Source organism: Ornithodoros turicata, chromosome 2 (assembly GCF_037126465.1).
Source record: "Ornithodoros turicata isolate Travis chromosome 2, ASM3712646v1, whole genome shotgun sequence".
NCBI lineage: Eukaryota > Metazoa > Arthropoda > Arachnida > Ixodida > Argasidae > Ornithodoros > Ornithodoros turicata.
The window spans coordinates 134712886-134734782 of NC_088202.1; the positions used below are offsets into that span (position 1 = coordinate 134712886).

Here is a 21897-nt window from a genome sequence, read left to right on the forward strand (position 1 = left end):
ATATGCGATCTGTCCATGACTCCTCTAACGTAGAAAGGCTGCGAGCTTTATTCGATGAGGTTCAGGACGTGAGGCTGTAAACAAAATCACCAGGCGCTGCGTGACCTGACAGAGCTGTAAGGAAGCATGTACAATAGTACAATCGTCCCTCCATTGCCGGCAGATACGGTGACAAGAAGTAAACACTTTGACGTCATAGAAATTCATTTCTTGAGTTCACTGTACCACAAGGACAACAGCACCGACAGATGCTACGTTCCGCTGTTCACGTGTGCTAAAACCAGTAAGTTTCTGTAAGTTTTCTGGGCATGCGCAGTGACGACCGCTTACTTCGGGGCCTGAAAGAGCATGGCTACCCGGTTCTAAATCTGCATAGTGTTAATGTCGTGAACGAGATCAATTAAGTATCTTGGTTATAACTTGCGCGTTTTATTCTGCATGTTCGTTAATCAGAGGAATTTAGCCCGATAATCGTTAGATACATCGGACAACTATATGCCTGAACGCCGTGGGTATGTGGTGGAAAATTGCAGAAAAGCATTTACGTTGCTTCTACGTGGTAGTGGTAGCGACACCCCGCTACATTTTCTAGTTTGTAGCGACGCTCGTATTGCGCAAGTTTGGACTCAAGCAGCGGTAATCTGTTACTTAGTTTCTCAACACTATTCGTTATCATTTAGCTTTTTTTATTCTGTGTTAGCGCCGCGAAGCAACTGTGGCTATGAGCGGCGTACAGAAATGGACAGATGCAGGGAGGATAGAAGGAAGGAATGGAGAACAGGGGTTTAGTATGCGTCCTGGGCCGACTTTAGGGGAAACCGCGCAGACAGTCGCTTGAAAAGTCTGACGCAAAACCCAGGGAAAACGTGAGACAGAACAACCGGTGGTGGGATTCTAACCCAGCACCTCCAAGTCTTTAGCACGATCCTGGCTACCACCAATGATAATAATAATCATTGGGAGTTTACGTCGCGAGACAACTAAGATCGTGAGCGACGCCACAGCGGTCGGTCTGTGGATTGCTTTTGCGGCCACCTGAGGGTTCTTTCACGTGCGATGAAAGCTCACCACAAGGCACCCCGTATTTAACGTCCCTCGCGGAAGACGGCGTGTCTAAGCAACTTGTACCAGCTACCACCAATGGGCGGACGCTTCTGTGCGTTATGTGCGAGTTCATCGCGGAGGAGTAAAAGCTTGCACTTATATTTCACTTTCTGCTCGCCATTCCCTACTAACAAAAAAAAAAAAGTTTTATATTATAAACCAACCTCGATCGAAGACTCAGCACGCAAAACATAAATGCAGTCAGTGAACATCACGCGCTTGAACGAATTTTCCAAAGAGGCCACGGAAGATTCGGATTATCCCAGAGTAGGTGACGTCATCGGGATTCGGAGTCTGTCTCCTAGCAACAGCGCGACCTCCTCCTCCTCTTCATCAAACGTTGGAAGTCTGCCAGCAGCTGTGGTCAGGGGACGACCGTCTGCCTACCGGGGAGAAATGTTGCCAGACGGATTGAAGATTCCACCAGCTCCCGCGGCATAGTGGTTATAGGATGGCGCCCCTTTCCACGCCGAGACTGGGAGGTGAGGCGGGTTGGAATCCCAGCTCCGGCTGTGCTGTCTGGGGTTTTCCCTGGTCTTTTCCGGCAGACTCGCCGCACGAATGTCGGCACAGTTCCCTTGAAGTCTGCCCAGGACGCATACTGACTCCCCTGTCCCCCCACTCCTTCCTGCTGTCCTCTCTCCATCTGTCGACATCCGTACGCCGCTCATAGCCACAGTTGCTTCGTGGCGCTAAAACGGGATTTAAGAAAAGCATTGAAGATTCTGCAACTTCTGAAGCCATACTTCTCAAAGCTAGAAGTTAATTCATTGTTCCTTTTAACCTTGTTCCTTTTCACAGAGAGAAACAGTATTTTGGGAGAATACAACGTGAGACACATGAATTGCAATGCCTATAAGTTCGGTTAGATCAATGAAGATATAAGATTTGGTCGGTAGTGGCTTTTTATTTATTTATTTATTTATTTATTTAGAATACGTTAAAGACCCAAACGGATACAACATAACGCAGGATTTGGGCGACAATAACACTGTAAAAACTGAAAAAACAAATAATTAACCTGATCGGCAAACAACAAAAGAAACGTCAGATATACTAAAAAAAAGGAAATACAACACTAAAGTCATCAAGACATAATGCAAAAAACAGCAAGGATGTACACATATAGATCCTGTGAACAACAGTGCGAAAAAAAAAAAGAAAAAAAAAGAGTCAGGGGAGAGATAACAAATTGGTGATGGCCGCCTGAATCTGGGGATGATTAGTGAAAAGTGCTACATGGCGGGGAAGGTCGTTCCAGAGTCATGACAATCGGGGAATAAACGACTGGAAGCAGTAAAGGGTGTTATACTTATGTAAGCAAACCTTATTTTCGTGACCATGACGTTCAGATACGTAGGAAGGAGGCTGTAATAGAGATGTACTTAAGAAAGGGTTGTGATAGATTTTGTGAAAGAGCGAAAATCCAGATTGAATACGATGCAACGATAAGGTAGGAAGAGCAACGTCACTTCGAAGAGCGGAAACGCTAGTGTCATAGCCATATGAGTTAGTGACAAAATGAACTGCTGGATTTTGTACTCGTTCAACTGCAGAGGAGAGGTAGTCCTGGTAGGGGTCCCAGATAGGCGAAGCATACTCAAATTTGGCCGGATGAAAGTCGTGTAAGCGAGCTTTTTTATATGAGAGGGCGCAAGCCTAAGATAGCGTTGAAGGAAGCCAATGGACAGTGATGGCCAGTAGTTAACTACATGTAGTTAAACTACTAGTTAAACTACCAGATTGTAGTTAAAAAGTAGTTATCAACTACTTGCAGTTGCCACTACATTTCTGCAAACTACTATTTTAAGTAGTTAACTACAGTAGTTAGGTTACTGAAGGCGCAAACTACTTTCGATTTTTCCGCAAGCTTTACGGCGCGATTGTGCTTCCGACTTTTACCTTGAGCTACTTGTTTGATGAGAACGGAGGTGCAGAGCAATTGTGTCGTGCATGTGTAGTAAATCTTCACTTTTAATGCTTATCCAGTGAAGCCTCATTTGCTGTGAAGTAATTCTGCAACTTAGTTTATCGCGTAGGCACAGAAAGATTCATCCCGCCGCAAGCTTTGTATTTGACTGTCGTAGCAGTGGCTTGAGCCAAAGTTTATCATTCCGTGTGATTCATATTTAGGTGTCCAAGAACACTACAAGGGATTGGTGTTGATGGACAACGTTAAGTAGTCACAGATGTAGTTAAATTACATTGCAGTAGTTAAAGTAGTTTTAACTACTCCCCTGAAAAGTAGTTGAACTACTAGTTAAACTACTCCATCGCGAAGTAGTTAGTAGTAGAAGTAGTTAGTGGCCATCACTGCCAATGGAACGGTTAGCGTCGGCGACAATACGGGAAATGTGTTGGGACCATGAAAGGTCTGCAGTTAGCGCTACACCTAAGCATTTGTAAGATCCGGCGCGGACGAGAGCACCACTATCAGCAATATTTTAAACAGCACTATCTTATGTGAGGCAATATGTCACTTGTCATGAGTAAAAGCCGAGGTAGTTGTACAACATGATGAAAGTACACGCAGATGATGAAAGTACAGGAGCTGTACAAACAGTTCAAATATCAACATTTGTGTTTTAATGATCTATATAAAATGTGAGAGCACCGCGGCTTCTGATTAGTTCAAAGCATTGATCAAACACATCTTCGACTCCCCGTTGACAATCGTGCGCTGTTCCTGGAGGGCTTTGAGGAAAGGGCTGTTGTAATCGTGTACGATGTCGTGATCCACAAGGTCTGGGCCTAAAATTTCTTCTTCTGCAGTCATGCGGAGCCCGATTGTGTACTTGACCGCCTGGAACATCGTTTTTTTGACATTATTGAACCCGATAGGTCACGTCGAATTTTTATGTGTACAGTAACAAAGAACTAGAGAAGAAATTTTGAAGCTCAGTCTATTGCGTCATGTCAAGAATGGGGCATGTCAAAGCGACATCAAGGCAGTACACTAGCACGTTAGTCGAACCTCCCGTCCGCAATGCTCTATCCCATATTTAAGCAAACTCCTAAGGTCAGAACACTGTGATGTTTCGAACGGACGCTATACACACAGGCCGACACTAATAGACATGACAGTAGACTACTACTACTACACATAGACTAAACACATGACACTAATAGAAAACTTTGCCTGTTTAATGCCTTTGTGCCATTAAACACATAATCAATCAATCAATCACTAATAGAAAACTTTGCTTTTTAAAACGAAACCTAACATTAGCACCTCCTACTGTAAAGTTACTTGCCTATACAGCCTTAAGGCGACCAAAATTGAAATATTGTTACGGTATTTGGAGCCCCCATACAGCCAACCTAATTGACGTCCTCGAAAGCGTCCAAAACCGTGCCGCACGTTTTATCACTAATACTTACCATTACCCTTGTAGTATATCTCTTCATCTCTTCTATTAAGCGTTGTATTGAACTTCCCGACCTTGACCTCCGCAGAGGATACGTTCGCCTTTGCTTGTTTCATAAGTTCCTGGTTGGTGTCCATATTCTAATATTCTACCTCATTTTCTTTCGCCTGCTTCATGTGTGCCCCCACGATTGGATCATTCATTGAAACTATAACCCACGCCCTTCCCTTGAGGAATGTACACAACTAAATAAATAAAACATCGGCGGCGGTCGAAATATCGGGGTTTCACGTCCTGCTTTTTATTTCAACTTGACCGGGTCGCAGGATTTCCTTCTTTTCGACATCTGCAGTGGCTCACCCAATTGGACCATTGGAACGCAATAGTGTGAACCAGGCTTTAGCCAACAACGACGTCATTTTCGAGAGATGTTGTGCCTCGTCTCTACCACCAGAGGGCCGGCTAAGCACGAGACCATCGCGATAACGTTACCGGTGATATGCGAACGTCGTGAGCAAACCATAGCTTTTTGAGTCTGCCCTGCTACCTTCCTACACCCAACATCCAGCAAAAGATGTTGCTGCTAAGCATGTGGTACATGACTTAGAGAGTCAGTCCCTGAACAGACTAAGCCCGGGCCATTCTCCTAGAGTCAGTCACACTGCATCAAATACGCCATCTGCCCTTGAGAAACTCTACAATGAGTCGGGTACACCTGAAACTGTAGCAGTGTAAATTGTGAAAGATGAAAGTCACTGGGTAATCCGGTGGGTAAAGATGTGGGTTCGATCCCTACAGCTGGCTAACCTTTTCAGTGACTTTCATCTTTCATCGTTGATTTCTTAGGCATTTGAGGCCTTGTTTGTATCTGTCCCTTCTATGTTGTTCCAGCCTCAGAACATCAGTTTCCCTCTAGTGTAAATTGTCTTACGGGGGTGGCCACCTTTTCCGCATCCTTTCATGGTTGATGCTTCCCAACGTAATTGTGTGATTATCAAAGGGTGATTGTATGTGCTGTATGTGCACATTGCTGTAAACAGGGTTGCCTGAAGTCATTATTCGATTCGATATTCGATTTCAGCGCACATTAAAGAACCCTGTTAAAGTCAATCCACAGACCAACCACTGTGGCGTCGCTCATGATCACAGTCTCGCGATATAAAGCCACGAATTATGATTATGATGAAGCCACAGAGCCACAATATTCGAAATCAGATATTTGCAATATTCGTATTCGATTCGTATTCGACATTTTTACTATTCGCACAGCCCTATAGTAAATTTGCTTCGAACCCAACCCTTCCAACGTACTTACGAGGAGAGTTATAGCCGAGATAACAATAGCCCACGCCATGATACATCCTCCAGCCATAGCCTGGATCGCCAGAAGTCTCCAGTCACCTCCGACGAAGAGTCCAGAGCGACCATGCGTGTAATCCAGTAGGGAGTCCCTCTCTGGAAACAGTCCAATGGATAAAAGTCCCCAGAGACCGCAAACGCCGTGAGAAGCGAACGTTCCAGTGGGATCGTCGATGCCGATCCTGTCCAGGATTGGTATGGAGGCGAGCGTTAGAAGAGCAGCCACGGCTCCGACGACCAGAGCGGCCCACGGTCGAAATATGGGAGCGCCTCCTACAACCAAAAACGACACGCAACGTCTGCAGAACGTTGATATGCTTTCGATGACAGCGTGCAGGGAAAAACCGGCATACGCTTTTTAGTTATATATTAATTGGACATCGTCTCAAAGAGTACGTAACTGTTAGATGACTAGTTATCTAAATTCATTAATGAACGATGAAATTAGGAGCTTTGGGGCCAAAGGGAGATAACATAATGGGAGATAATATTTGAGAAAAGCCCTTCTATTTTTCAAAAATCGCGAAACGACGACGTACGTTGAAGTGTCCAGCTCCGAATTTTACGATGAAAATGAACCGAAACCGGAACCGCGTGGATCAGGATGGATCAGGTGACGCATGGAGGACAGCACTCATTTCACGTCAGATGCCGACATGCTATGGAGCGATGGAGGTGACTGGAGTAGGTGCTGATCTGCTGGCCGGATCAACAGCTTTGCGGCCCAAATACGCCTCCGATGGCGAAGGTCATACGGTCCTGATGCACGTGGCTTCGGGCTCATTTGCATTGCAAGATCCGGCGATGTATATTTCAAAGTACGTGCTCGTTGCGGGAATTTTTAAAAAAGGGAGAATGACTTTCAGCGAGGATTGCCTTCCATCCTGTTATCTTCCTTTTACACGAAAGACCATAATTAAAGAATTAATCTCTGTTTTTGCGAATTTCAGACCTCAGGGCTCTTCTGTACAACCATGGGTCTGGTACAACTTCCTAATTGAAGCCACCGTCCCAATTTTATTAATTAACCAAATTATTTGTTTGTTTATTTAAACAGTGTCTAAAGAGTAGTAAACAGTGGTTTTTAAGAGTGTATTTGAAGAGTAGCACTTTAGAGTAAATTTAAAGAGTAATTATGAAAGCTCATTTAGCCGTTTAGCTGTTAAAACAATATTATATCGAAGCAGGTCATGATGCAAATAAGTACATATGCAGCGCAGTTTTCGAAGAAAAAATGAATAATGAATTTAGAAACTTTTTGCCATTCCCTCGAGAAGCACCCTGTAGTGCAGCAAATGATAAAAATGAAGTGAACGCACCCGAAATAGCAACCAGTGATCCCATGACGCTGTTCATGAGCCACGACACATCATGCTTCCCTTTCTTCAGGACGAAGCTGCACAAGACGAACGTGTGAGATGACAAATCATCCTTGCACTCTACGCGTAAACTATTAGAAAGATAGTTGCTGACAAACGCACGTAGTATACTTATCTACTACAAGCGCACTGGAGAGCAAAGAAACGATGTGAGCAAGCTGGTGTAGTCTAGAGTCTAGGCTAGCTGTGATCCGTTTCTGCCTGTCTTTTGTACTCTTCTCCCGAGACTCACGGCAATGTTACCAACGCCCAGCATGATTTTTCGCCCGAACCATTGGAAACTAACCCGATAGAGAGGCCGCCTCATCGCCACTATATGTAAAAGTTTCTCGAAAACACAACAGTCGATACGTATTTCGTTTCGGAATCTCAAATATAAGGCGAATTCTACACCATGAAGAAGAGTCGTATCTGAGGAGATCTAACTATGATCAGTTTAAACGATTCACAACGCAATTTGCTATTCTCAAAATGTGCTCCGTTTTTTCTTACGCTATTTATTACGGTGCTAGGATGGGTGGCTTATTATCGGAATGCGCTTATTAGAAACGTCACAGAAACGCATAAAAGCACACCTCACCTCATTGCCATGCCCACAAAACCGCCAGTCATGGACGCTAATATTGTAGTCACTGACGCCCTGCAGGAAAGTATCGCGTACAACAACGCAGAAACTTCTTGCAGAAACAGTCACATTTTGTCTACCTTGCCGAATACTTCCACTTGTTCCGAACGATACCCATCGTACTGCCAGCGCTGAAGCCAAGCCAACCCCACCTAGAAAACAATGTGTATGTGAATGTGAATCCAGGACAGGCTGCTGTAACCAGAAAATCGACCTTAACGTAGCTGCGTGATGGAATTACATTATCATAGTGCCATTAAAACGTGGAGGGCCATCAACGTTCCTCGGCATTCGCGACAAACTCGCGAAAAGTCATATTCTTGCCGTGAAAACGTCGTTCGGTTTGGGAGCTAGGTCAAAGTCCACAATGCAACGAAATTATGCCGATTGATGCAATAACTCTGTCAGTAATAAGCCGATAGCAATCAACCGGCTAGATCCAGATAGCTTACACGTGTAAGATTCTAGCTAACAAGGTCATTGCGGCGACTGACGCAATCTCTGGGTGTGGCGGGCGCGTGCGAGAGAGTCGGAAATATAGGGGTACCCGTACCTTGCGGGCAGTCTATCTCGAGAACGCGTGAAGCTAGGACGCCGATCGAAGTATCGTTGGAAAGCGCGTGAGAGGTTCTACCTGCACCTTAAGCGATATCGGCTTCAACGACTCTAACCAAATTTTTATAAATTTGCAAAGTTGAAATATAAAAATTTTGCCAGAATGTCGGCATGTATGAAACTAAAATATCCGCCAGAGAACCCCACGCGATGGGAGGCGGCGCGCGCCGCTTTCGCCATTGTCGTTCGAGGCGAACGCCTTTGGCCATGCGTGCAGTGTGTCAGAGACGGAGATCGCAGATCGCGACGTTTTCATGTAAAACACCACAGCTCGGACACGACTGAGCTCGCCTCAATTTTATTAACCCGTATTTTGCAATCCGTAAAGGTAGCCTATAGCACAAGGAGAAGATAATGGAGGGTCTGACTCACTTCTCTGCGACGGGCGTCACATACTGTCCATGTGTCACACCCATGAAGGAGCGAATACACGACCTCATGTAAGAAAATGACGGGCAAAACGACGTCTCACCCCCTACGACTGAGGCGTTATCTAATACTGTGTCACAGGGGCTAATCTAGTGTCGTTTTCGTGAAGTGCACTCAAACTAAGCTTTCACTACGTGCTTGCTACATGGCTTAAGTATAAGTGTCACTTAAAGGGTGATAGTAATTACCATACATCAGAATAAACGGCGGCAGAATTTTTAGGTGTGCGCCACAATACCTTCCTGAGAATGTTTTTCTTTTATTTAGAAACATTTTCTGCAAATCTTGTTCTAACATAGAACATGTGCCACAACAAAAATGGCCGCAGCAAGATCTCCGAGACCGCGAAGTTTTCACAGGCTGTTAACGTGAGTAATGCCGTGTTTCTTCGGCACAATGTCACATTGTATACTAAAATAAACATGCTGTTGAAAATACTTATTTAAAAATATTTGGTGTCGGGGGCCCCCGCTTTTCCTCAATATTTTCACTTGTACCACAAAGCCTGCTGTCGAGGCTACACACTCGGTTCGCCGAAGAGAAGTGAAGTGAGTTTGCGGAACTCATTAAATCGTTAGTGCACGTTCTGCCGAGTATCACTAAAAGATGCCGTGTGACACTACACGAATAACACTAAGTGCAAGTGTCACTCGTTAAAGTGACACTGAATTAGTCCGTCTGACAGGGGTATTACAGTTAGCAGTTGTCCGTAAAGCGCTAGTGTAACAAGCGACGGTAACGTGTTTGTCCTCTTCTTTGAGGCCCTTTGTCCCTTATGTGTATTGCATGGCAACACACACACACACATGGATGATGATGATGATGAGCACGTGAGGTAATCGGCATGCTATAGGTAATCTAAGCACATTATAACAAGGGTTCGTGGTTTTCGGCATTTTCCGAAAAATGCCGGAAAACACCCCCGAATGATTTTTTTCAGATTCGGATTATTCCGAAAAAATTCGAATTTCTCGTATCTTGACAGCTGCCATTCCTGGAACCGCAAAGGGAAATCCCCTTGGAATCTCCCGTTGTCGTCTAGTATTTCTCGAGTGTGGCATTATCTTCGGGCTGTGCCCTTGTTTCGTTGTGCTTAAGCACTTATAGGAGGATGACCTCAGCTTTGGCAGCACAACGTACTTAGTGACACACCTATCTTTAGTGAATTTACTATTCAGAACCTTTGTGGTCTGTTGTTGTCGGGTTAAAAATAGATCACGAGTGTACGGAGCTCCCAAACGGTTTCAATAGCCGATCGCTGATCCCCTGCCCTAGCCTTCTAGCTCATTTTTGTGTTCTTTTTGTTCCTCTATCTACTCCGCTCCAGTTACCAACTGGAGTGACCCTTGTTTCCGTTCCTGAGGCACTTCAAGGCACTTCGAGGCACTTCACTGTATGAGGACTTATTCTTATTTGTTCTACGAGATGAATCTCGTATGGATGATATAAAGCGCGAGGTTTTCGAATATGCTGCATGCCCTGCCCCTCAGATGGATATATCTCCTATTCAGTTTTGGACGACCCCTTCCAGCATATGGCCTTTGTTATTCCTGTTTCTAGCGCTAATGTTGAGCGCGCGTTCTCTAAACTGCGTGTTATTAATCGCAAGGAGCGAGCCGCTATGACAGATGCGAGCATGATGATGTACGCTTGCACCTATTACAACAAGAGGTAGTCTCCTTGTTTGCTGGTTTGGCACAGGCAATAAAAGGCATTGTTAATGAAACCATGAATCGATTCACTTCTTTTCGGTTCGTTCTTATTTCGCGCGCAAAATAGGCTTTCCTTCATGCGAAATAAATAGATGCCCGTATTCGGGCATTTATTTTTTGGGCGGAATATAGATGCCGAAAAAATCCGATTTATAGTCCCCCATATAAATGCCAATAAACACCCCCCGAATTGGGTTGAAAATAAATGCCGAAAACCACAAACCCTAATTATAACTTAGATAAGCATGTGTCGCTCCCAGTCATTGAAGGGCTGTGCTCATAACATATTAAGATTAAGGAATGTTGTATTGTCCGTAGATCGCCAGGTGTGCATACTTAGGTCCCAGCTAGCTTATTTCTGTGACGAACTTTTTCGTCGATAAACTTAATATTTTGGGCGTTACTTCTATTACCGTCCAGTGTTTTTCCACGACGTGTCAAGGTCAGCGAAAGCGAAACGCGAAGGAGTTTTCTTCGTTCCCCCACTCAGTAAGCGCCCAGGATGCAACGCGTGCGCAAGGAGCACTGGGATTTTCTGAAATCGTCTGCTATAAGTAGCCGACGGAATTCGGTACGACCCGAATCCAGTTGAACATTCACGAAAACCGTGTAGTGACAATAATTTAGCGCACTTACCACAACATGAAAAGCCCGAGGAGTGCGACCGAAGGGTTTCCCAGTGGCAGAGTATCAGTTCCACGGTCGTACCTTCCCAGCCGCGGACCCAGAACGATGGACGATACGAGTCCCACGCAGCCACCCAGGAGGTGAACGATACCAGAGCCCCCGATATCAACAGCTCCCATGGAGGCCAGGAAACCGTCTTTGTTCCACAACCACCCGGCGGGAATGCAGTAAATGAGCGTGTTTAGGGTCGAGAGCACGCAGTAGGACGTGAACTTTGTACGCTCAGCCATGGCGCCGGACACGAGAGTGGTACAGGTGGTTGCATAAGCCAACTGCAAGAGGTTATATGTACACATGTGACTATCCCGCAGTAAAACAACATTCATTTATCAAGTATCCTCGTTTCTAGTGACTTTCTTGGATGCCACTATTTTTCGGTACCTACAAGTTACGTATGGCGTTGGACCGCTGTGTGCGTCATGAGGTTTCCATCAGAGAGTTTAAGGCGGACTCATTTCTTAAGAAAGTCTATGGGGATTTTTTGTTCGCAGGGTTCTCGTAAACCTCGCAAAATCTCCACACGAAACAAGTACAGGCGTGTTCTGCTCGCGTTTATCTAGGGAATGACACATTTTTGAAGGCCTGACGCGATGCACTGATTTTTGGCGAATTAAAGTTTGTCAAATTTTCAATACATGGGAGTCTATGGGAGATGCAACAAAATCGCTTCTCTCGACCCGCCCGCGCTTCATATTTGGACCAAAATGATGTCCTTCCCTAGAGTAACGGCCTGGGGATTGATTGCAGTCAACAATTTCGACAAGCTTGCTGCGGTTTTCCAGATCCCTGCGAATGAAAATAATGGCTTTGTCGTTTGCTAGCACGTTCTGCACGCTGGCGCCGATTATATTACTTCATTAGAGCGCTAGAGAAAAGCAAAACGAAGAAAACAATTTTTTGACGGTGCAGTCAACACTCACCGGAAGCGAATGTTGACTAGATCGCATGAGTCCGCCTTAAGAATAGGCTCCCGAAGGGCTTTGGGGTGCCACGAAAGAAATAAGCAATCGTCACCGCGCCTTGCATAAACACTGGCTGGTTCTGCGCATGCGTTGTTACAACCCCTTATTTCTTCGGGGCTTCAAAGTGCCTCGGTACTTTATTCTAAAATTCCTATTATCAGTTTCCTGTACTCTGCAACTGGTGTAGCACAACTTAGTGCTCACCTAGCTCTCTTCCCCACAGCCGCTCGCCGTTCTATGTGACCTACCCCCCAAAATGAAGAACTAAAGCTGATTTTCCGCATGCCCTTGTTGCCCTCAACAAAGCAAACAAAAAAGAAGGCATCCCACCTGGAAAACGAATCTAGAGTAACGCTGCCCCATGTGACTTTCGTCGGCATGTGTGAAGAACTGGCCGAAGCTGAAGTAGGGATTCTTCATTTTGTCGAAGCTCAGTCCGTACCCCATAATCCAGAAAATGAAGCCGCCGAAAAGAACAGTCGTTGCATTCTTCACGAGAATGTTCACTTCGTTCTTCCGGGACACGAAGCCAGATTCGAGAAGACCGTATCCTGCACATATTGGCTACCCTAAAGTAGTTCTCCTTACGTCAGCAATAAAACTGTCAACATTCACCCACAACAGCTATCGCTGCAACTGGCGTACACAACCGTAACCAACCTGTGTATGTTTTTTTTTTAACTTTTCGACGAATACAGTTTGTCTTACTGTTTTTTTTTTTTTTTTAGAAATGCCGGCATAGTGCCTGCAAAAGTACAGAAAACCCTGGTTACCGTTTCGTAAACACTGCAATTCACGAGTCATGAGTAGAAAGGAGGACTGAGCTGTACGAGGGTTAACATTTGCAAAATAGGTATCTTGGACAATTTGTGCAACTGTAATAAACAGATTATGAATATCTACTGCACCGAGCACCAAGACTACTGGCGTCAACGGCTTACGATGTCTTACAGTCCATGATCGTTATATGTCGAGTACGTATGGTGCCATATCGCTTCCCTGCTGTGAGCCTTGATATTAAAGGATGACGGAAGCGAAAATAAGAGGACGCAAAGCTTTTTACCTCGTATTGCGGTGTTTATAAAAAAAAATAACGCGGAATTCGATTGAGATTTACGTATATTTGTTGAAATACCGCCATAATCGCGATATAAAATTCGGCCGCGGAGCGCTCTGAGCCCCTGGTGAGCGTCGCCGCGCCGCCGTAGCAGACCACAAAAACGACGCATATTATTGGCCCCTTTTGGAGTTCCTGACGTTCATTTCGCGGTTGATTTTCGCGGCAAACAAAAAATTTACATGCTAGTGAAGTTTTTCCTGACCGTGCTAGAGCGTGTTGTCGCCTTCCTTTCGGCAACGCGAGGACAGGGTATTTCTTGGACCAACGACACACGGACGGACAGCACAGACACAGCGTCAAACATCAACTGACGTTTATTACAAAGACAACCCTACCTCATTCTCTCTAGTGTTGAGAGATTTGCCGCTCACATTATTGTTGGTTGTCTCACCTTGCGCTCGGCCAGAGCATGTTTCACAAGCGACACGCTCTACTATGGTCTGTCATCCGTGGTCGAACTGGTCATGGCGCTCGATTGGTAATCGAGAGATGCGTAGTTCAAATCCCGCTGATGTCTGTCTTTTTTCGATGACTGTCATATTCGAATATGTGAATCCGTCTAGGCCTACTTGGAGACATGTGAAACAGGACAAATGTACGGCGCATTTTGTTGACGACTGCTTCAAAACAAATCCGGTGGTGCTCATTAGCCTTAGCTTGTCATAACGAAGTACAGCAGGCTGAAAGAAGGAACGGTTCGTTCTGTATTTTCACAGAAACGGAATAAGGCACAAATCTTCACCTCCACTTGGCCTTTTGGCGTACGTTTGATTCCTGCTGCGGATAAAAGAAAACAAGAAAAATATGCACGAACCCATCTCTCATCAGAGATGTCGCCTTCACACTTCCACGAGATCTCTGAGTCGAACATTTTGAGATGATGTTCGGAATTCGCCGTGTTTATCCCGTTCAAATAGCTGCCTCCCATGGAGCTCGAGGAACGTCTGACGTCACGCGCTCCTCAGCTTGTTCCGCAATGCTTTGCGACAGCCTGCGCGCTCCGTGGGCAATCGTGTCGGTACTAGTACTCGTGAAAAATATGCCCATCCGTACACCGTACTCACAAAATACTGGTGGCACCATAATTCTATGTAAAATTTACACCTTGTTCGGACCTTTCCGTGCAATCGACAAATTTCGTTTCCGTTGTCCTTTAAAGTTATTTCATGACCCGATTTGTATGTACCATAGATACTAGCTAGAGGCACAGCAGTAATACCGTAATACAGTCAAAACACGCGCAGTCGAATAACCGAACACAATAGCTGTAACCCACTACAGATCAGCGTGCAAAACATAGACAAAATGAAGTAGACACACGTCCTTGTGTGCGGCTCAAATTGCCTTTCTGCATACCAATAGCGGGTTCGTATAAAATCACAATCGAATAACTCAGTTCCAATCGCTGTTTCGTACACAAATACAGCCGAATAGCTGTGTCGTATTCGAACACAGCCAAATAACTGAATACGAATAGAGCTGATCTGGTTCGTATTCGACGTACTTTACGCCACTTTAATGGTCTCGTTCAGTCAAGAGTTGCGTTTCTTTCATACAGGACATTCGCAACATCTGCAAACAAAGTTTCCAGCGTTTCTATGCTGACCTGACTGCATGGTGAAGATAAGAAAAGAACTGGTTAGGATCCACACAACATCGTTAGCGTCCTCCCTGTTGTCGAATTCCGCAGCTTCAGTTGCCATCACAGTAATCATGCAACGCTGTTCGCCGAACTGGTATCCCGTGCACTGCCTGGAAATTCCTCTTTCTCCAATGGCCCAGAGAACGCGTTTCACGTCAACGCTGCTAGCCCCATTGATTTCTGCACAATAGGCGGGTCGTCTACGGTGACCGCGGCACCGGGTATAGATTGGTTTCTCCGCAAGTGGCGCATTAATGATTCATCGAAGACATCGTTCCAAGCAAAGAGGTCTCTAACTTCACCATAAGTTTACGGCGTGCACGTCAGTACAGTTTGCTGACTAGTTTCAAGGCCGCCTCTGCTGAATCGTCGAGGAAAAACAGCCTAATAACCTGGTAGCTATTCATTAAAGGGCAGTGCAGCACCTAGCACCCAGAAATCTGGACTTCCGTAACGACTTTAATTGGGTCATTAAAAATGCTTTGACTAGATGAAATGCCCAAACATCAACTGCAGGTAATTTCATTTATAGTAACGTTTTTTTCAGCAGCAATATTCGCCAACTGGTGGCTCCACTACACTTTTCCTATGAGAATTCTTTGAGTACTATACAGAAGACAGCGTAATAGGCAAACTATAAATTCACTCCCAACAGAAGCATTACGTCCAAAAGGTACACTTGTTAGCAGGGTTCATTTTCGTGCCTGGAGCGCAGTAGAATGCCTCTGCGAATTGCTGCGAATTCTGCATAGCATACATGCAGGCCTCTTTGCTTCGTACCGTGAACAAATTCGGCGTGCGGTCCCTTTCGCCACAAGCAGGAAAGCAATATGCCGCGAAAAATAACTGGTCGACGCTAAACGAAGTCAGGTTCACCATCGCCGAATACGGCTGTTTCGAACGCGACTCTCTCGACGCTCTGAACGAACTCTCCATTCCTATCGAGGACCACATGACGGGCGTGCCTTGGCGATCCCCGTAGCAGTCTAGCTTCTTCGTGTAGGTCCCCAATGTTTCGCCCGACATCCACGGCTTCACGTTATTTGCGCTGTCGAACATGATGCCAGCGGAGTCGAATGCGTGGGCTATGGTCTCTGCGTACAGCGATCCCAGCCCAGCGTAGTTGATGACGTCCATTATGTCCGCGTCGTACAAGGGCTGAAATGCCAACGTCGCTGGAAGTATAGCGGAGTTGAGGTAGTGCAAGTAGCTGGAGCCTGAAGGGTACGATGTCGCTACGTACCGAATGAAGTCTCGGGTGTTTGTCTTGTACCACAGATCCTTTGCGGCTTCAATCCAGCTCCCGGTAAAGTTTCGGAGATTTATCGCAAACAGACGGTAGAGGTTGTTTAAGTCTGTGGAATAATCCGTCTTGTCCGTCACCCAGAGCCATGTCTGCATGTCAGCAATTCTTCCTACGGCACTGTCTTTGGCCTCAGTGGACCAGGACGAAGCACGAACGAAATGCCAAGTCGCGTTGGTCACTTCGTGAAGCAAAGCGTTTATAGCGTTTTTTTCTGCTTCCCTTATTTTGGACCACGTGTAGGGAGTAGTGAACGCATACCCGTAAATCTCCTCTACGAACGTGCTACAGCCCCGCTCATAAGATAATCCCGCCACTGGCAAGCGCAAATACGATATGTTCATGCTTATCTTTTCTCCGAATCTCTCCACAAACTTCCAGGTGATGTAATTCAACAGCTGAGGATGAGGTATGCTGAGCAGGGCGTCTATCGCCTCCAATACGCGTAGGTCGCTAGTAAAGACGTCGTCGTTCACGGTAACGTTATGAAATCGCAGCGCATAACTGCCTTTGTGGAGATGCTTGTTCAAGAAACCTGTCCACGTAACCCCATCGACGGTGCTTGTGTAATTTTTGATAGAGAGAACTGGAAACACAGCACTTCTTGGCTTACCTTTCCCCAGCAGAGGAGCCAGCTTTTGCAGAACCAAAATCCTAGTTTCCAGTAGCTGCTCAGCGGACACGGCTTTAGCGGAACCGAACAGTTTTGCGTGCAGCTCAACATACTGATGAAAGTTGTCCGGCTCCGTGTTCTGGTGCGTAAATTCGTGTGCATTGAATCCTGGATAGATTAACACGAACTGCTTCTCACCAGCTTTGTGCAATGCTACTTTGAAGAGGAATTCAATGTGCCACCGTGTCGCCAGGCTGACTAGAACGTCCAGCGGGTGCACGCCTTCGGGTTCAGGACTGGGCCAGGAGAGGTGGTTGGCCTGCATAAAGTCTTTCAGGGTATTCGCGTTGCCTTCCGCGTCACGATACGCCGCTAAGCAGTCCATATACATGATCGCGGCTTTGAAAGTGGCCCGACTTAGCCCGGAGGCATCGTGGTTAAGCGCCTTGGATGTGATCCCTTTCACCACGTGGTTGTAGAGTACCTCGCCCACGGACGTTAGGCCTTTTCTGGGAGTCTTCCAGAATCCGCACACAAAGTTGTAAAAGTTGTCGCAGGGATCCGCAGTCTTGTTGAGGGATCTTTCGAGATAGTACGCGTACAGGAGACACGCCCGCGTGCGACACACGTTGTCTTCTTTTCCGGCAAATCTACTGAACGCCGGGGCAATTAAAACGTAGCCCATTATGGTGAGCACGGCGACGGATGCAACGATTCCTGTCCTCATTAAGCATTTCTCAGGCCCGATGGTTCTTGGCTTCGCTTCCGGGCTCTCCTGTGGATAGGAAAGGAAAGTGGTATCATGACTACCACAATAGACATCTCCCTGTTTGCAAACAAATGACGTCATAGTGTTCGACAGGGCCCACCAATCTGGTAGAGTTCAACTACGCTCCAAGCTAGGGGGCGCACAAGGTCGCGCCCGAAAGCTACGGTCTTGAGGCGATTACGATGGTCCCTGAAAGGGACACGACCTGCGGCCCTACTTTTCTTTTCAATAGTAGGCAGCTAACAAGTGCCCATTTGTGGAACCCAGCCTTCCGATTTGTTTCTGTTTCAGTCTCTCTACCAACGTCTTGATGACGTTTGAGGTCTATTGCACGCGCCTTTGTTATCTGCAGCCGATCTGACCATTTCGTCCAAGCACATAACTCTGATGCGGACGCAACTCAGCCGCCATGAGCAGGTTTTTCGCATTAAGTATTCGGAATTTTCCGAGTGGCGGTGGCGATGAAAGTGCCGAGCAGCGACTACTTTCCACGTTTAAGAGGGCAGAAAAAGGAAATACCAAGTTTCTATCAAGGAAGGTTCCAAATGTGGCGCGTGACGATTTCTTGGTCGACCGACAGTTTCAAAACGATACAGATGTACAGCGCTGTGGACAAAAGATTACGAAACGCGCGAGCGGTGTAAATTCTCTCCTCGGCGCTATACACCCTGGCCGCGGGCAGAAACGGGCTCGTTCACACCCATAGTCAGTGGCGTAGCCAGACCTCCAAGGTAGAGGGGGCTCGATACGAAAACTTGCCCCCCCCCCCGCTGATTCTGTGTGCGACAACACACACATGCTTTGCACACTGCAAACGGCGGATGAAAAAAAGAAAGAAGCAATATAGTTTATTTGGACATTCACAATACGGTTACAATAGGGTGTCATAACGAGATTTGAAGTATTTTGAAAATCTCATACTTTGAAAACCATTCATAAACGCCATGAACTGCAAGAACTTTCCCGATCGTCACACTGATCCCCCCCCCCCCCCATATATTATGTTCTCCTCGGATTTGCACAATTTGTGTGGGTCGGTCGGTGGCAGGTAGGTGGGGCTCGAGCCCCCCCTAGCCCCCCTGTCGCTACGCTACTGCCCATAGTGCACGCCCAATGGTGTCTGTTACCCTTTTTAGGCTGAGGTCGCTACCTCTCCATACCTGGCATTGAGGATGTCCCAAGTCCTCCATAGTAGCTTATTAAACCGGGATCGTATTTACACGCAGTAATAAAAATAACTGCGAGCCAGACGAAAGGAAGGGGAAAACGATGTTCCACGAACAACTCATACGGCGAACATTTTGATCATTTTCCGGTTTTCTCCCTTGAAATCTGCCCTCATTGCTAGAGTCACTAAATAAGCTTCGCTTCAGAGTAACGACACTGAGTTCCAAGAGCGACCATGCGCCATCTTGTTTCCGTGCCACGGTAGCCACGCGCACGCGCACTTCAGGCGGATTTTAGCGGACAATGCCATCTATCATGCGCGGGTGAAATGTTCCTTTCTCTTGCAAGCAGCTCATCAATGCTGACGGCCTTGAGCTCACCTTGACATCCCCTGGACGCTCTGGTGGACGACACACGGATTATCGCACAACAATCATACACGTTTCTCTATCCCACAGCGAGCATTATGTTAGGTGTCCTTGATCCTCAACTGTGAATGGTACAGGTGTGGTGCGGGAACAAGATGGCGTCCCTGTTCTACCTTGGACCTCAGTGTCGATACGCTGAAGCGAAGCTTATTTAGTGACTCTACTCACTGCATAACGCACAGTTTCGGCATTTTCTATGGCTCAGAGGATCAGTACGGTGCGCATGGGCGCCACCAGGATTTCTTCGGGCGGGGGGGGGGGGGGGGGGGGGACAGGGCAGAATATTTGGGCTTATGGTTTTCACGGTACGGGATCTGCATCTCATTCTGTGCGTCGTCTGCGCCCGCAAATACATTGCCTTGCATAATGTAAAAACCCCGAGACTAGGGAACACGAAGGGACAGACACAACACGTGTGTTCGTGACACAACACCTTCGTGTTCCCTAGTCTCGGGGTTTTTACATTATGCATCATCTTCACCAGCTCGCTTGCTTCCTAGCCATTTTTTCATTGACATTGCCTTGGCTCAGAAACCTTACGTTTCTGGAACGTAGAGAGACAAAAAAGACAAAAAGGGAATCACAATTTGTGAATGTGTTGCGACGGCAATGTTTACTTGCTGAAGGCAGGTGGTGGGGAGTTGCCCCATTGGCCCCGTGGCGGCGTCCCTGACGGTGAGGAGCCCTCAATAATCGTATCTTCCAGGGAAAAAAAAAAGAAATAGGTAGGCCAAATTCGTAGATAAGAACATAGCGTGTACACAGTTCCGTGACGTTGCGCGGTATGATGGTAATTGACGTTCTGAGGCTGGAACACTGACTTCTTTCTTCGTTGCGCAGTATGTTGAGGGGTGGCGTTGATAGCACTATCAACATTTTTTTTTAATTTCATCGAAAAAAGTGTTCGAGCCTCAAACATCGCGACAGATTTTCCTATCCGTATTGCCGACTGCAAAAGAATCCAATTTACAGCACTGTAGTTACCTCCTATAGGTCATTAAGCGCTATTTCCGTACCCCCCCACACTGAGATACATTCGCAAAATACTCGTCAAATACAACACAATCGTTCATCGCAGGCTAAACCACGTCACAGAACGGCGTGATGGGTTCACTTTGCTCCATTCTTGTGTGTCATGGTGACCAAATCAGGACAGTTTACTTACACCCTTGTTGTTTCCTTGAGTGCTGGCCGAGCCTTTGAAGAAGCCTGTCTTTTGGAATATCAGCATGGTGAGCGCTGATGCTGCCCTTTCAGCGAACCGCGTCGAAAACAGGCTCTTCTCCTTCTTGGCAACTCTTCTTCTTCTTCCCCACTAAGCACAGTGGTCACAAGCCACACAGGGCAGCTCTTGCTCTTCAGCAAGTTCGAATGCACGCAGCACCCGCATCTTCTTCTTCTTCTTCTACCTCAGGGCAATGGCCGTTAGCCACTGAGGGCGATTGCATCTTCTTTCCTGGTCATACAGGGTGTGCCTTTTTTATTCGAAGTCAATGCTTGTTTTAAAAAAGCTACGAAAGAAGAATAGATGATTTTTTTTTTTTTTTTTTTGCAGCTGGGTTAACGTGACAAGCCGGACATTCTGTCGTAGTGAGTATGTAACTACTAGACGACTACGTAACTGACTAAACTTAATTAATTGGGTGGCGGCGCTATGTCCTATTTCCTAATTGAGATAGCAGACTTGGAATAAATTATTACTTAGAGCTAGCCCCCCCTTAAAATATCCTGAAACGTACTTCCAGATATGCGCAGCCAGGTATTTTAACGTAAATGCGCCGAAACCAAAACCAAGCACGTCGTGAGCGCAGGAAGAACAGATAAAACTGCTCCGCAGCCTATACATAAGATGTGGAAGTCCGCGGTGGCGTCGCTTGAGGTTGGCGTTTCGAGGGTTCCAACCCCCGGTGAAATCGTACCTTTGCTGGTGGAAGTCCTCTCCCCCATGTCCCGTAGAAGCACTCCCTAAATACTTTTCTAGCTACGTTACTGTCGACGTCGAAGCTGGTCTCTTCCCTGCACCCCTGACGTACGTAGTTATGGTTTCAGCTCATTTGCATAACAAAGTTTGGAGTTGAATATCTCAAAGAACGCGCGTGTGTCAGGACATCTAAAAAAAAAAGTGTGGTCATAAATTACGACTTGCTCCGCTTAATCTAATTGTCATTAGTCATCTTTATTAGTCTAAACTCTCAGTATTATTATTATTATTATTATTATTATTATTGTTATTATGTAGTAAGCACATACGCTCTACCATAGAATTTCCACCTGGCCGTACAATCCATCGTTGTTACCATGTTACATCTTTAGGAATCACGATACCCTCAACCGCTAAACTGCACACGTGGGGGACGCCACCCCCTTCCTCGGGCGAAGTATGCGCAATAAACTTTTGCTAACGTTAGCTTAACCTAAACTACAGTCTGTCTGTGTTTGTCCTGCAGCTTGAACAATTTTGTAAAGCAGGCTTCACCTCAAGCAGGGAAGCGTCGGGTGAAGCCCACTCTCGGGAGGTGTCGTTCGTATTCGGCGAATAGTCGAATATGCGGAAACCCGAATATTGGGTATTCGATTCGTGAATCAAATACTTCGAGTGATTGATACTGAATTCG

At 46.2% G+C, this 21897-nt stretch overlaps 1 protein-coding gene across 2 annotated transcripts; it reads right to left on the bottom strand.

Annotated features, from left to right (window-relative positions):
• Positions 1 to 3673: 3673 nt before the first annotated feature.
• On the bottom strand, positions 3674 to 20672 carry LOC135384105 (putative ammonium transporter 3). Of its 2 annotated transcripts, XM_064613330.1 has the most exons (9): positions 20448 to 20672; positions 16919 to 17693; positions 12571 to 12791; positions 11228 to 11550; positions 7916 to 7987; positions 7791 to 7850; positions 7151 to 7227; positions 5788 to 6104; positions 3674 to 3907 (listed from the first exon to the last, which is right to left on the bottom strand). In XM_064613330.1, the coding sequence occupies exons 1-9, from the start codon at positions 20511 to 20513 to the stop codon at positions 3731 to 3733; spliced, it is 2088 nt and encodes a 695-aa protein (XP_064469400.1). In that variant the 5' UTR covers positions 20514 to 20672; the 3' UTR covers positions 3674 to 3730. The 2 variants fall into 2 exon arrangements, with proteins under 2 accessions (XP_064469400.1, XP_064469399.1); XM_064613329.1 differs by lacking the exons at positions 3674 to 3907; positions 5788 to 6104; positions 7151 to 7227; ... (2 more) ...; positions 11228 to 11550; positions 12571 to 12791 and having other exon boundaries at positions 15514 to 17693.
• Between the last annotated feature and the right edge of the window lie 1225 nt (positions 20673 to 21897).

Coding starts and splice junctions, on each gene's coding strand:
- LOC135384105 (XM_064613329.1), bottom strand. CDS start 20,513: ATGCTGATATTCCAAAAGACAGGCTTCTTCAAAGGCTCGGCCAGCACT. Junction 17,694..20,447: donor CTCAAGGAAACAACAAGGGT/GTAAGTAAACTG, acceptor TCCTATCCACAG/GAGAGCCCGGAAGCGAAGCC.